We start from the raw sequence: 15,011 nt of genomic DNA on the forward strand, positions 1-15,011 counted from the left end.
GGTTGTAATAAGTCGAGTCATGACTAGACTTGACTCGAGTCCAACTCGAGTCCCAATTTTTTGATGACTCATCTCGACTTGAGTCAATTTTTCAAATGCTTAAAATGACTCGACTCGTGTCATTTTTTGTATTGACTCGACTTCTACTCGAGTCAATGTGCATGACTCGAACCAAGTCATATGACTTGAGACTGGGACGGCCATTGCAACTTCGAAGAATAGTAAAGTATACTCGGACTCATACTCGACCCTCTACCAGCTGACTTGGACTTGACTTGGTCGGTGGTGAATTGAAAATGACTCGACTTGACTCAAAACTATAAAAGTGAGATTTACTTGTGACCTGGAACCTTGTGACTTGGTTATGACCCTGAGTACTGGTACTCAAATCATTGCGCCCAGCTCTATTTGTGACCATTGTGAGGTTCAATCAGCACTTGGACAGAAATGTTTTACCATGATTATTCCTAGCTTTATGCAGCATGTGTTTCAATGCTGAGATACGGTCAATTGAACTTTCAAGGCCGCAACGGTGGTAATAAAATATTGAGACACGATTTTTTGTTAAAAAATATTACTCTCAGGTTAGCGTGTGTAGTTTCATTACTCTAACGAACCGACTCTCGCTAGCCGATTCGAATCGTTGCAATTGATCCTCGAATGAGATTTAGTACTCAAATTGTAGATGGTATCCATATCAGTGTATTTTGTAAGGTTTGCTCTCTATGACACCACAATACCATTCAGGTGGGCGTCGTGTTGGTGTTGCAGTGGAGATGCAGGACTCATCGGGAAAAGGAGAGACGCCAGAGCGGGACCGCGGATGTACCGGCTCAGTTTCGCCCGTACAACTCGCGGCATGACTCTCTAGGTTTGTGGCAATTCACTTTGGACTCTTGAGCATATATAATTTGGCCTCACGTCGGGAAGTCTGAACCGCCAGTCTACACTAAAAAAAAAGTTCTATAACGGCGTGACATTTGCAACGAGTATGATCGTCGAAAATTCTGGGAATAAAACTCAGATCGGAGTTGTTTCGCTCTGCAATTGCAGTATACTATTGTGACTAGCCATTTGTGGTACATTTGAAAATTTGTAATGCTAATTTAAGAGGTGCTCAAAGTAGTCAGCTGTGCTATTCAAGGAGCAGTAGAAGTAAGAGATGTAAATCTCTACTTGAGACAAAGTAGAAATAGCAATTTCCAAAGAAAAAGTGTGTGGTTTCCTCTCATAAATTTAAAACTGGAAGTGAAAGTAGCCAAACAGCATATGCACTTAACTTCCATGTCCTTCTTCCGCTCGAAGTATATTTGACTTGTATCGGAGATTGTGGGAATTTACATTGTTAAATCAACTTGATTAGTGACGCTTGACTGGTTTTAAGTGAAGTTGCAGCATGCTGTCTTTTGATGGCACCGTGTCCATAATGAATAATAACAACCAGGGAATATCTCTGACTCTATCCTCATACAGCACAATTGTTGCCGCTATCGATCTTTTAGACACCGGTACTCCAATACTGTGTTATGCTTGCAGACCAAAGAACCTACGTCGATCCGTTTTGCCTCAAATCGCTGCCAAACCATCAGTTTCTCTGCGAAACGTCGCCCGAATCGATAGCCATTGGCGAGGTTATTGGTTGCGGAGAATTTGGAGAAGTTTACAAAGGAACGCTGGCTACAATTGGTGAGTTGAACGCCGGTGGTGGTCGCCGGTGACTTCCGAACTGCACAGTAGAGATTTACTGATCATAGTTCTCGGGATCCAGACACAATCCTTCTGGATAGAACAAAATCCTGTTGTTACAATCCGATACTAAAAAAAATTTTGTACTCATTGGAAAGCATTTATTTCCCCATTCGTTGATAACATCTAATTATACCACAACAATTCGTTGCTTTGAAATTGTGATACAAGGATAAAGCTAGGCTAGTAAAAGTTCATGCAACACAAAGAAGTAAACAAACAGAAAGTCACTCTCATGTGAAAAGTGTGAATACGGTTCCAATCCTGTTTCAGAAAAAGCTTGTCGGATTTCTGTCCAGTTAGAATTCAAAATCTTGATTCTGTGCATCTGTACTGCACCTGAACAGCGCATACTGTAATTGGTCAAAAAAGTGCTGACAATACGGCCGTAAACCAAACTTTATGCTAATTGGTCTATATCACATTTCTTCACCAGCGAACTATTGACCGATACTGCATCCGTTGCACATGCCACCGGCAAATTCATTGCAGAGGGCTACGGTATGATGTCGTCAGATTATTGTGTGGTGAAACTAGGCTTGAAGTCATGCATCAGCATTCCCCAGCATTCCTCAACTCAGTGTTGGAAGGAAATCCATGGAAAGATCTGTTCTTTCCCAGTTCATTGCCATTCGTCGCACTACATTTATAAACACAGCAGTGTTTCAGCATTATATGTGTTATACTGAATATTTCATTTTTGAATTCTATATAATTGATGAAGAAATAAATATTCAACTGTAATATTGTCGTTTTTGTGCAGTCTGCACTGCACGTCTACAGAAATATATCCTAGTGCCAACTTGACTTTGGTAAATGCAGCGTCAACCGTTGCTATGCGCCGTCGTCAAGACCATTGTCTTTGGTTTAAGGCCATATAACATGCGTTTCAAACGATTTCAGATCTCAAAACGGGCCAAGAAACAACTATTGACGTTGCCGTGAAGAGGCTGAAAAATCAGTGCAAGCCCGAAGAACAGGTAAGGCACAGAAACACCTGTTTTCGAGACAGAATGAACCAGGGTTTTAATCAAGTCACAAGGTCCCTAGTCAAAGTTCAATTCTACTTTTATAGTTGGGACTCGCGTCAAGTCGAGTCATTTTCAATTCACCATCGAGTAAAGTTGAAGTCAGGGTTCAAAGATTTGAGTCCAAGTCACAGTGTTGAGACTCGAGTCATCGTGTTTACTGTTCATTCTCGAGTTCAAGTCCTGTTCAACTCACTTTTTTACAATTCTGTTTCGCTGATATTGAATACCGCACTTTGAGCAGTTTCTGGACCTATTTTACAAATACCGATAAGTACTGATAAACGTAATATCAATTATGCGGTAGCTTACAATTCTACAAAGTTACAACAAAAAAATGCCTGACTTGGTTGTCCGAGTCTCGAGTCATATCACTTGGTCGAGTCATGCACAATGAGCCGAGTGAACACATCAAAAGTTATAAACGTCATGATAAATAGTTTTTCGCATCTGGATTAGGGTTGGTGGTTGGAGGTGCATGATTTTACGGTTGGAGGTGGGGGTTAGTGTCAAGGTTGGGGTTAGGGCAGGGGTGTAAAACATACGGCCCGCCAGACGATTTCATCTGGCCCGGCCTTCAGAGCAACCCCTATGATCCGTGGTATAATGAAAGTATTCACGTGAAATACAAGTCCATTGATTTCGATCTGACACTATGGAATCATATGACTGGTGCGGCCCGCGATCGACCTGAAGGTTTGAATCCGGCCCGCCACGCAAGTTGAGTTTGACACCCTGGGTTAGGGTGTGCCAAAATTAGGGTTTGGAGTATCGTATCAATGGAACGTAAAAGGAAGAAGCGCCCAAATTGCCCAAGTCGAATCAAGTCGCCATTAGATCGCGACTTTAGTCGTTACAAATCTTGATATTGACTTGAACAAACGATCCATTTGCAGAAAAGCTTCTTCCAAGAGGCGCGATCATTAGAAAAGTTTCGACATCCGAACGTGGTGCACCTGGAAGCTGTCGTCACTCTGACCCGGCCGTTTGTCATCGTCACGGAGCTGATGACAAACGGTTCGCTGCACGGATATCTGGCAAAGCTCAAAACGAAGGCCTGCTCAGACCGGGAGCTGCCTCTCCCACACCGGACCATGGTGAAAATGCTTTGCGGCGTGGCCAGCGGCATGGAGTATTTGAACGGACGCGGCTACGTTCACAGGTGGACTGCTTCTTTGCAGTTAGGGGACAAGTTTCAAATTGCTCAGCATCATGCGTTTTACGGGCTTATGTAAAATAGGGCTGTTTAAAACACTCTTTTTGTCTATATCTTGCTTGCTAGAGGCGATTATATCGTCAGGTTTCCTAAAAGAAGGATGTATAACATATTTGAATCCATTCCAACTGGAAATCGCGAAGCTATTATAGTTTTCAAATTTTGATTTTTATATAATATATTTTTTAATTTTTTTTCAAATTTTACTGGCTACTCCATGAAATTTATACGTTGTCTACCACAACAATGGAAAACAAACTCGACTCAATTCTCTCTGGTAGAAGCACAGTTATTGCAGTTGGAAATTTTGGATTTGAAATGTTAGCATTAACGGTGGGTGATCTCAAAATTATCAAAGAAATAATCTTAAAATAAAATTTCAAGTATATCCTGTCCATTTGAACACAGCTTGTGATGGTAGCTATATTTAAAAAAATTACCAATGACGAAATCGCATGCATCGCGATAAAATTATTGAGTTGATTAGATCTGCCCAGATCGTCGCTAAAGAATCAAAGTAGCTTAGCTTATGTAGGCCTACATTTTACACATTTTGAGAAAATTAAGTGTATGTGAAGATTTCATTTTCTCTCGGTCATATCTTGGCCATGGGTAACTTGGTAACTGTTTGACAAGCAAAACCATGGCCCAGATATGGCAAAAATAAGTGAGTTTATAAATATTCGAAATTTGATAAAATGGACGCAAGCTACTTTGATTCCATCGCGACGTTACAACGTAGAAGTACTCCAAAGCTGTAGATTGCTGGTGACGAGACTTTTCCGCTTGCTCTCAATCGAGACTACTTCCCATTTCAACACTTTTTCAAGCCGCATTACTCGCTACATTATGACAAATCAAAAGATGCTTACGTCAATATTATGAGATTTAACAACGACCAAAGCAATTTCGAATGGTAGTAGGGAGAAAAACATTTGAACGTGCAAGCTGTCTCTAGAAAATTTTTCAGGTCAATGTCTGGGCAATCTAGACAAACACTTGAGTATGTCGCTTAAATAGAGAAAACCAGCCCGAGTATGCAGAAGAAGTAAATGTCTTTGCGTCACGCCGAATCTGCTGTAGCCACCAAGTCTTTGATCGGCAATTTGCAGGGACCTCGCTGCCCGAAACGTGCTGGTGAGTTCCGATATGGTTTGCAAAGTCGCTGATTTCGGCTTGCTGCGAGAGTTGGACCGGGACTCGGAAAATGGGGTAAAAGGCGATGGCGCCTACACGACCAGTGGCGGTAAAATCGCGATGAAATGGACGGCGCCAGAAGCGATTGCCTTCTGCACCTTTACACAGGTATGACGTTTGTGTTTGCCATCTGGATTCTGGAACAGGGGTTCTCGAGCTTTTTATGGTCGCCACCCGAAATGGTTATATGAAAATGTCTCGCGACCCCACCTCTGCCTACTGCTTACCAAAAAAATGGGCACCACCTTCACCCAAATCACTCGCAGCCTATATTGGAAGCTGGCTACTATGTTTGGCGTAATAACAACTATGCAATTACAAACTCGTCAACCTTTGCACAATTAGTTGAATTGTGACCATTGTGGCGGTACTTCGTGTGCAGTGGTGTATGCATGGGAGGTTGAGGTTCGAAATCTTTGCCCCGTTATTTCTTCAATAGTGATAAGCTCATTCGCAATCAAGCAATCGGTATCACGCTGTTGCGGTTCAACCAAACCACATGATGACACTTTCCAAAGTGAAGCCAGGCATTTCAAATTGGCATCTAAACGGGAACAACAGAAGTCACACTGGTTTGCAACAAATAATCATTGCAATGTTTTCGTTATGTGTGAAAATCATATTTTAATGACGTTGCTCTTTTAACATTCTGTTGATGCACACTGCACAGCTCATTTTGTGAACCAGCAATCTACAGTAGTGTGTAGATGTGTATTGTGGCCGATTTTGTGTTTATGACTCAGAAAAGATTTGGGTTTCGCGAAGGCTTGCAGAGAAGTGTTTCCCAGGTTGGTAGAAGCACTGGCCTAGTGTGAGTTATAATATTGTGTTCTGATATTCGTGTTTTTAATAAAATTTAATGTTACTCTGTCAAAATTATTCGTCAATTTTGAAATTTGAATAATTTGAGGTTCCTATATTCACAGTCGGTGACGGTTTTCCAAAACTTCCACACTGTCGCAATGATTTCAAAGCAGCTCTGCATGTCATCGCTTTCTCTTTATAGTTTTCTGACGTATGGAGTTATGGCATATTGATGTGGGAAGCAGCCAGTTATGGCGAAAAGCCGTATTGGGATTTCACTAACGATGCAGTCGTGGCGGCCGTGAACCGAGGCATGAGACTTCCTGCACCTAATGTAAGTTTTCATCCGTTCATTTGGTGCAGCATTTAGAAATTCGATTTTGACGCCAAGTGCTGGATGGTATTAAAGCGAGTTGGGTAATATATAATTTTTAATTACTTTCGCTTGATTTGCAGACTTTTAGGTTAATTCCAAATCGCTTGTTTGTTTGAACATGATGATTACAAGATCTTATTAAATCTAATAATGACACTGGTAATTTGAATAATATTCTGCATTTTGGCACTTTCATGGGATTGTAACCAAGTCGCAAGGTTCCAGGTCACAAGTCAGTCTCACTTTTATAGTTTTTGCTTAAGTCATCTTCAATTCTCCACCATGTCAAGTCTAAGTCAAGGAGCAAAAGGAAGAGTCCGAGTCATAGTGTTGTGACCCGAGCCTGTGACCAAGTCATTGTGTTGACTGTTCAGTTTCTAGTTAAAGTCATCTGAAACTCGCTTTTACAGCTCTTCTTGGTGATATCAAATGCTACGCATTTATAATATATGAACAGATTCTTGGAGGTACAGAACTTCAATATACAATTGAATAATATATTCATATTGAAATGAATCCGAATATTTTCGGCTGACACTCGTCAGGGGTAATCGTCAGCAACTAGTAGAGAATTCAAAAGAACATCGTATATCAACAATCGTATCTCAAAATATGACGTCACAAGCATGAAATGTCGAATACGAGAGTGTTTAATGTACTATGTGCATCATCTAAAAAATAGCAGATTGAACGCTCTCGTATTCGACATTTCATGCTGGTGACATCATATTTTGTGATACGATTGTTTATATACGATGTTCTTTTGAATTCTCTACTAGTTGCTGACGATTACCCCTGACGAGTGTCAACCGAAAATATTCGGGTTCATTTCAATATGAATATACTATTCAATTGTATATTTATAATATACTAATTTCCCTCACGTTTAACAGTTTCTGGTAGGATTTTCAAGTACCAGTACTGATAGACGAAATACCATTAGTGTGGTAGTGTGCCAGTCTCGATTCATGCGACTTCGAGTACAAGTCGAATCAATACACTAATTGAGTCGAGTCGAGTTATTTTTCATGTTTAAGCTCAAACTCGACCCGTTCCTTCCTGACTTGGACTCGGACTTGACTCTGTGGTGATTTGAAAATGACTCGTCTTGACTCGAGTCAAAACTCTAAAAATCAAATTGACTTGTGACTAGGAACCTCGTGACTTGATACCTTGTGACTTGGTTACAACCCTGCGAAATTATAAGATCTATCCTCAAAATGACTAATGTCACTGTAATTCGGTAGAATCTTCAAGAATATTTGTTCTTACCGTGCCACATGACCTATGTCCCACGATTTCTATGACAATTTTACTCGTAAAAGTGATGCAAACTTACCCTATATCGGCCACAGAGATGTCCGTCCGTGCTACACCGGCTCATGCTGAGTTGCTGGCAACGGGATCCACGTTCCAGGCCAACATTCACCCAAATCATATCCAAACTCAGTCAGGCTCTTGAAGAAACCGGTATTCTTGATGTTCCGGCCAGCCCGGCTAGCTGCGGGTGAGCATATGCGCCTTCTTGAATTCATTAATATTAATATTAAATAGTATATTCATATAGAAATGAACCTGAATATTTTCGGCTGACACTCGTCAGAGGTAATCGTCAGCAACTAGTGGAGAATTTGAAAGAACATTGTATATCAACAATCCTATCACAAAATATGACTTCGCCGGCATCAAATTTCGAATATTCGGGGCGGAGAGAGCGCTTAAGTTCAATGTACTATTTGACTCAATATTCTCGGCCCCGATTATTCGAAATGTTATATTTTCAAATTTTGCTGTCAACCGCTTGAAATTGTTTAGTTGCTCAAAAAACGATGTATAAAAATTTTTGCTCATTTTCATCCAGTAGAAGCGAAGTCATTGCAGTTGAAAGTTATTGATTTGCAAAAATAGCATTGAAGGTGACTAGGGGTAATCCCGTAATTATTAAATAAATGTTAAACTCAAATAACTTCGATTCTACTTGTTGGAATTGCGTCAAATTTGTTTTTCATCGGTTTTGTAAACAACTCAACAATTTCGTGAGGTTGACAGTAAAATTTGAAATAAAATTGTTGAATTTTATTCATAATAAATTCAAAATTTTCAAGCTCCCGTACGTTCACATCAACCAGTTGAAATCGAGCCAAATTCGGTGTGCAGCGTTATTTAGGCAACCTAACAATTAAATCAGTGAATCCCTGGAATCCGGAGAAAAAAGTTATTTTTGAACAACCCTAGTGTGCATTCAGAATAAGTGATTAGCCTATTACTCTCTCAGAGACATCAATATAGGGCTTTTGAAAGGATGTAGAGTTGTCTTCGATTCTAGTCCCTTGTGCATATTATGACCATTATTATTATAAGTATTTTTCCTCGGTAATTTTATTTATTTATCACGATACCGTTGTATTTAGTCAAAAAGAAATGTTTTTCGGTGACGAGAACGACTCAACTGGCGAGGCAGACACAACAGACAGTTCCGACTCTTTGTTACACGATAATAACACAAACGGTGTGACTCTTCCTACTGATGACGTTGATTCTTCCGACATCCCTTCCGATTCTGATATCGATACGTCAGACGATGAGATAGACGCCTTCCGTCCAAATACGGACGAAGAGGGTTCGGAGGTCAGTTCGTGCACAAGTACAATCTGCGCTAGTGAAATCACGGTCTGTGCTAGTAACGGAGTTACGTTGTACGTTCCTTTACTCAAGACCGACTCGGACAGCGAGGACTCCAGCCGTTCCGGTACGCCGACTGGGTCTTGTTATTCTCTGCACTGATAACTTTAGATTCAATGTGTGTGTGCGTAAATCTACGGAAAAAATTCAATCTTCTTCACTTTTACGAATTGGTTTTATTGCGTGTTTTATCACCGTCCGTACCTTTTATCTACCGCCCTGCGAACGATCAATATTCCGTCTGTCGTCGGCGAATTTGTGGTGCAATGATACAGTCTGTAGATTTGAAATTAGTTTCTATATGGCGTCGGTTACGTACCGTTGTGGTGTTTGCCAAGAGTATGCATCAGGGTTGTAACCAAGGCATAAGGTTCTGAGTCACAAGTCAATCTCACTTTTATAGCTTTGACTCGAGTCATTTTCAATTAACAACTGAGTCAAGTTCGAGCCCCAGTCATTATGTTCTCTGTTCAATTTTCAGTTCAATACGATTCAACCCACTTTTTTCAACTCTGCTCGAGTGATATAGATGGTTCGCAATCATAATATAGTAATTTTCCCCAGTCTTGACAGTTTCTGGCCTTATTTTCCAAGTATCTTGACTGATAGATGAAATACCAATAACGTGGTAACTTTACTATTCTTCGAAGTCACAATGAAATTTCTGTCTTGGCCGTCCTAGTCTCGAGTCATGTGACTTGATTCGATTCATGCACAATGACTCGAGTACAAGTCGAGTCAATACAAAAATTGAATCGATCGAGTCATTTTACGCATTCGAAAAGAAGACTCGAGTCAAGTCGAGTCACCAAAAAATCGTGACTCGAATCAAGTCATTACAACCCTGGTGTGCAAATGGAGAACGTGTATTTTACTCTATTTGGTCGTGTCTTACTTGTGGTCCGATCCGGACGTATTATCATGGAGGTAAGAGCATGCGGCACTTCATCACGCGACAGTTGAGCATATTGGTTAAAGTTAGTGGTTAATTTTGCGGTTGGTGTTAATCTGGGTGTAGAAAGTCACGTACTCGAGGGTCGGATGTTCAACATTTTTTTCATAGTGTCGCATGCTCAACTTTTTGGCATCAATTTCAGTACACCGGCAGTCCGCACTCTCGTGTCAATTGTAGTTAATCGGTGTATTATTGATTTGGTTAGTATTTCTCCTTTCTCATTCGTTTATTCCAACTTCAGTGATTATGAATTGTATTTTTATACCGATATCGGCAGTTTAAAATCAATTCCAACCTTTTGCGAAATTCTTGGTTTTACTGCGCCGTATACATATTGAGAGAGTGAATATATTTGGTTTCAACATGAAGTACAGAAATGTTAACAGTATTTCAACAGCGTCGCATCCTTAATAACCAACGTTGCATAATCGCAACTGACCAACAACGCAGTACCATAATTCTGCTTTCTCAAAGTACTCAATTTAGCATTTGCTGCGACGGTCATTCCCTGAATGGTTTTAGTATAAAATGTAAACATGGAACGGCAACGACCATTTTTTTTGCTTCGTTCTGCTTCGTCGAGGCTGTCATCTGGATTTTTTCGCAGCAGCGACTAGGAATTCTGTCAATCGAAAAGCAATCGTCCTAGAGCAGGAAGTTAATAAAACTGGTCTTGGTCGCACTGATTCCGAAAATATATATTAAAATGTGATTGGGAAGCTGGAACCACTCAAATTTGCCCTTAAAGTCTGAAATATCGGCATTGTCCAAACAATCGAAGAGCCGTAATCGGTCATTGTTTTGCCGCCATCCCATTGTTCTGAGCAATGTAGTTTTCAGATGTTTAAGGTGATTTTTGATCAGGTTCCAGAGCCCTGTTTTAGACTCCTGGCATTTCTACTTGCACAGTTTTGAAGCTAACCACTTATTATATGTACAATTTTTTAAAGTAGAAAGTAGTGTTTGGATGGATTGCTATCACTTTATTGGTGATATTGTAGCCACAGGTCAATAAGCTAACTTCCGTATCACAGTAACAGATTAAAGTGAATTGCACCTATTTGGGGTGCCGATGGCCATTCGGTGTCAGTTGCAAAGATCTGACTTCACGACAACTTGACCCTAACTACTTCTTCAAACCACTTGCAATTGATTTTTCTTTTGACCACCTCAGCCTATCCACACAAGGGTAGGTTATCAAGTGTCACCAACATAAGTGCTGTTGTACCAGTGTATAACAAATCCTGACCAATTTTAGTTGCTCGAATATGCATTTTTATTGCTGTCAGTTGTATGAATAGTTAGTCGATGAATTTTTCTGATTGTGCTCTAATTGTGATATCTTTCCCTCTGGTAACTTTATTAATGCGATTTTCATTTCAGTATTTATCCCATCCATCGCTTTTCTACATCTTTATCCGTTCAGCACGTACCTCATATTTTATATTCCCGGATTTTCTACTGTTACCTGAGTTCACCAACCATAGATTTTACAGTTGCTCGTTTGGCAGGCGTAACTGGTCACGAATCCGAACAACTCCGCGAAACCATTGCTGAAATGCCAGCCGTCCATGTTTTATGCTTGTATTAACCATTACTATGTAAATTCAGTGACAAGCGTATGTGATCAAAGTGCACTTGTGTGCATTGTATACCTGATTGAAATGCCTTACAATTTCTGTCATCCATGCATACTGCGAAAGAGTAATTGTGATGAAAAGCTTCCTGTTTGCCTATTACTCTACTTCACCCATGCTTTGGTCATTTCTTCAATCATATTTTCATGTTACATGCCAAAAAATCTTCATTTGACCGAAGCTTTGTCGCGATAAGAGAAATTTTAGGCAATGTCTGGCATGGATGACACTTTTCCTTGTGCATTATCTGCATGCGTTTTCCGATTTACCAAATTTCGTGTTATCTGTTAATTCCACTTACGAACATGGTGATTTGCAATTGCAACACCTCATAATTGCCCACTTCAATACATATTTTGTAATATACAGAAGTACTTTGTTGGATGCAAGGCCCAGGGCTTTGACTTCGACAATCGTCAATCAATTCACATCTTATCCCATCTTTATTGCGTTCAAAATGAACTCGTCCAACATACCAAAGGTTAGGAAGCACCGGCATGAACAGCTACCGCAAGAAGACAGCCGCAGTCGCACATACATCGACTCAAATAAATTGCAGAAAAACATGAAAGTAACGGACGATATATCACCATCACGAGTCATTGAAAGTTTACACTACAAAATCTGATCTGATTGAAACTTGGACTTACAAGCCAACACAGGCAAATAAATTGTAGGTGTCGACTTCCTTTCCACTCTTACGGCTATCATGAAAGCCTCCCTTGCCATCGCTGGTGTTGATTGCACTGACGATATTATAGATGTTTGACTATAATCCAATTTTGAATTACCAATCATCCTCGTCAGAGTCTGAAGAAGTCTCTTCTGCTGAAGACACAGGACGCCTATTCGTGTTCATGGGTATATCGGCCAAATCATCTTCGGATGAGTAACACTCTTCATCGGAAGAATTATTGACGTCTGCCTCACCGCCAGATTTGGCTTCCTTGATATCAATCCTGTGATCGGTTAACTTTGTGTTCTGCAACATTTCCTCGGTACGGCGCAATGTGGAATTGTTATTGTTGTTCTCAAATTCTTTGGGCCTGGAAGCAAGAGACATGACAATGACACATCCAATTCCACTCGTACATATGTTCAGGTATGAATCGCTCTATCAAATGTGACAGACCTCGACTGAGGAACAGAATTTTGCAGGGTTCCAGTGCCCTGACTAGAATACAATTAGCATTTTCAGAATCAGTGTGACAGATAGCATAAATCAAGACCGATAAGATTTTCAACTGTAGATGTATCCACATATGGTTATGGTTACAGTCATACAGTGGGACTTTATCCATATCCTATTTTTTAATAATTGTTTGATTTATTGAAATGAAATACAGGGAGTAGCCTACTTTTCAATATCGGTATCTTGAATGAGAAGATGTAATCCACACATAAATGTGCTGCAGTTGTTAGGTTGGGTAAAAAACGTTGCGCACCAAATTTGGCTCAATTCCAACGAGTAGATTGGAGCCATTAGAGTTTGAAAATCTTGAATTTATTGTATAAAAATTGAGCAATTTATCTAAAATGTTGATGGGCTAACCCATGGAATTGGTAAAGTTGTATACAAAAACAACGCAAAACACTCAATTCCTGCTTGTAGTGCTCAGTGAAGTTATTTGAGTTTTTCAATAATAATTCTTTCATTACCTACGCTACAATAAATGCTATTTTTTCAGATACTTCTAGAATGTGATTAACTGGCGCAAGTCAGTGACCATCATTATTGGGAATCACTCGAATTTTGTGGAATGAGATATTACTTCGACCTTTCTGGAATCGCAATAGGGGTGCGGATAATTCAAGCGATGGGTCATAAGTAGCAAATAACGGCATACATGCAGCATAGCTACAACGTGAACCTTAAACGTACCAAACTCCATCCTTTTGCAGGGATTTCACGTGCTGTGGATATAAAATCCGTACGATTTCCGCTCTCACTCTGTCGCCTTCTTTAATTGGTTCAATCACAACGAAATTGCCTTTAACAAAGTGAATAACAGGCGCGAATACATTAAACAGGCACAAATTTGTATTTTCGTACCTCGTTTAATCCAAATGTTTTTTCTGAACTTCAGCGGCAGACTGCACAATATTTTTTCACCATCTTTTGTCGCCACCTCATGGAGATTAGACCCGGGATTTCCAGTAACCTGAATAATGAGAATAAAGCATTATTACAACTGAATGAGAATTGGAGAAGCTATCTCGTACCTTGACAATTTGCTGATCAGGACCCGGGATATCAAAGTTATCCAACATCTCTTTGACTACATATTTGCGTTTCGTCGCTGAAGTCATGTTCAATGATAAAGTCTTTAACTCACAGTGCTTCTTACGTTTTGTCCTCAAATCGACAGTAAACACCAATGCCTTACTGATACTGTATCACGGCACAGTCCAGGCAGGCTTGGTGAAACTTAGTTGCCTTAGCACGCCATAACCAGAAGAAGGAGCCGCTTTTAAGAACGTGTGGATTCAGATACGACCGTTACACTGTTGCAGGCGAGAAAATTATATATCATCTGGAAAAAGTGCCAAGATCTTCATCACACACTATATATAAATAGGTAGCAAAATCGGTACTTCTTCGGTATTCTCCACTCAGCGACCAGTGTTCCCCAATGACACCAACAAATGTTTCCCATGAACACGAACAAAAATTTATAAACGTCAAAATAAATTGTTTTTTTGTGTCTTTGTACTACTGGGTTGCGGGAAAGGGAGATTGGAGGTGGGTTAGGGTATCCCTAGATTAGGGGTGTAATGAGGGTATATTAGGGTTGGGGAAGGGGGGATTGGAGGTGGGTTAGGGAAACGGGGATATTAGGGTTGTGGGAGGGGAGATATTAGGGTTGAGGGAGAGGGAGATGTTAGGGTTAGGACGGTTAGGGAAGGTGGGATATTAGGGTTAGGGTTGAGGGGAGATATTAGGATTGGGGGAGAGGGGGATGTTAGGGTTAGGGGAGGTGGGATATTAGGGTTGAGGGAGGCGGGATGGGTAAGGGGAGGCGTAATATTAGGGTTAGGGAGAGGGGGTGATATTAGGGTTGAGGAATAGGGGGATGTTAGGGTTGGATATCATGTCCCTAACCCTCTTCTCCAACCCTAATATCACCCCTCTCTCCAACCCTATATCCCGCCTCCCCTAACATCACCCTCAACCCCAATATCCCACCTCCCCTAATCATAACCCTAACCTAACCCCTAACCCTAATATCCCACCTCCCCTAACAATATTCCATCTCCCCCAACCCTGATATCCCACCTCCCCTAACCCTATTATTCCACCTCCCCTAACCCTAATATCCTTCCTCATCCAACCCTAATATCCCCCCTCCCCTAATCCTAACCTAATCAT

General features: G+C 40.6%; 2 protein-coding genes and 1 long non-coding RNA gene across 3 annotated transcripts in view; 1 reads left to right on the forward strand and 2 right to left on the reverse strand.

Moving 5' to 3' along the window:
* LOC145441012 (ephrin type-B receptor 1-B-like) overlaps positions 1 to 12,012 on the forward strand; it is a 33,627-nt gene extending 21,615 nt beyond the window's left edge. Inside the window, exons 15-22 of the mRNA XM_080318797.1 lie at positions 748 to 871; positions 1,537 to 1,686; positions 2,650 to 2,726; positions 3,671 to 3,936; positions 5,103 to 5,295; positions 6,194 to 6,325; positions 7,723 to 7,874; positions 8,779 to 12,012. Of these exons, the coding sequence (XP_080174923.1) occupies positions 748 to 871; positions 1,537 to 1,686; positions 2,650 to 2,726; positions 3,671 to 3,936; positions 5,103 to 5,295; positions 6,194 to 6,325; positions 7,723 to 7,874; positions 8,779 to 9,151 (1,467 nt within the window). The 3' untranslated portion in view covers positions 9,152 to 12,012. The remainder of the gene's footprint in view (positions 1 to 747; positions 872 to 1,536; positions 1,687 to 2,649; positions 2,727 to 3,670; positions 3,937 to 5,102; positions 5,296 to 6,193; positions 6,326 to 7,722; positions 7,875 to 8,778) is intronic.
* LOC145441029 (uncharacterized) overlaps positions 1 to 15,011 on the reverse strand; it is a 416,627-nt gene that overhangs the window by 81,403 nt on the left and 320,213 nt on the right. The gene's annotated exons all lie outside the window — the stretch shown is intronic.
* On the reverse strand, positions 12,066 to 14,378 carry LOC145441020 (putative RNA-binding protein EIF1AD). Its single transcript, XM_080318812.1, has 4 exons — positions 13,865 to 14,378; positions 13,695 to 13,803; positions 13,524 to 13,632; positions 12,066 to 12,687 (listed from the first exon to the last, which is right to left on the reverse strand). Exons 1-4 carry the CDS (start codon positions 13,949 to 13,951, stop codon positions 12,429 to 12,431), a joined length of 564 nt encoding a protein of 187 aa, XP_080174938.1. The 5' UTR covers positions 13,952 to 14,378; the 3' UTR covers positions 12,066 to 12,428.

This window comes from Botryllus schlosseri, chromosome 6 (assembly GCF_051294905.1).
Source record: "Botryllus schlosseri isolate E-star chromosome 6, Bs_hap1, whole genome shotgun sequence".
Classification (NCBI taxonomy): Eukaryota; Metazoa; Chordata; class Ascidiacea; order Stolidobranchia; family Styelidae; genus Botryllus; species Botryllus schlosseri.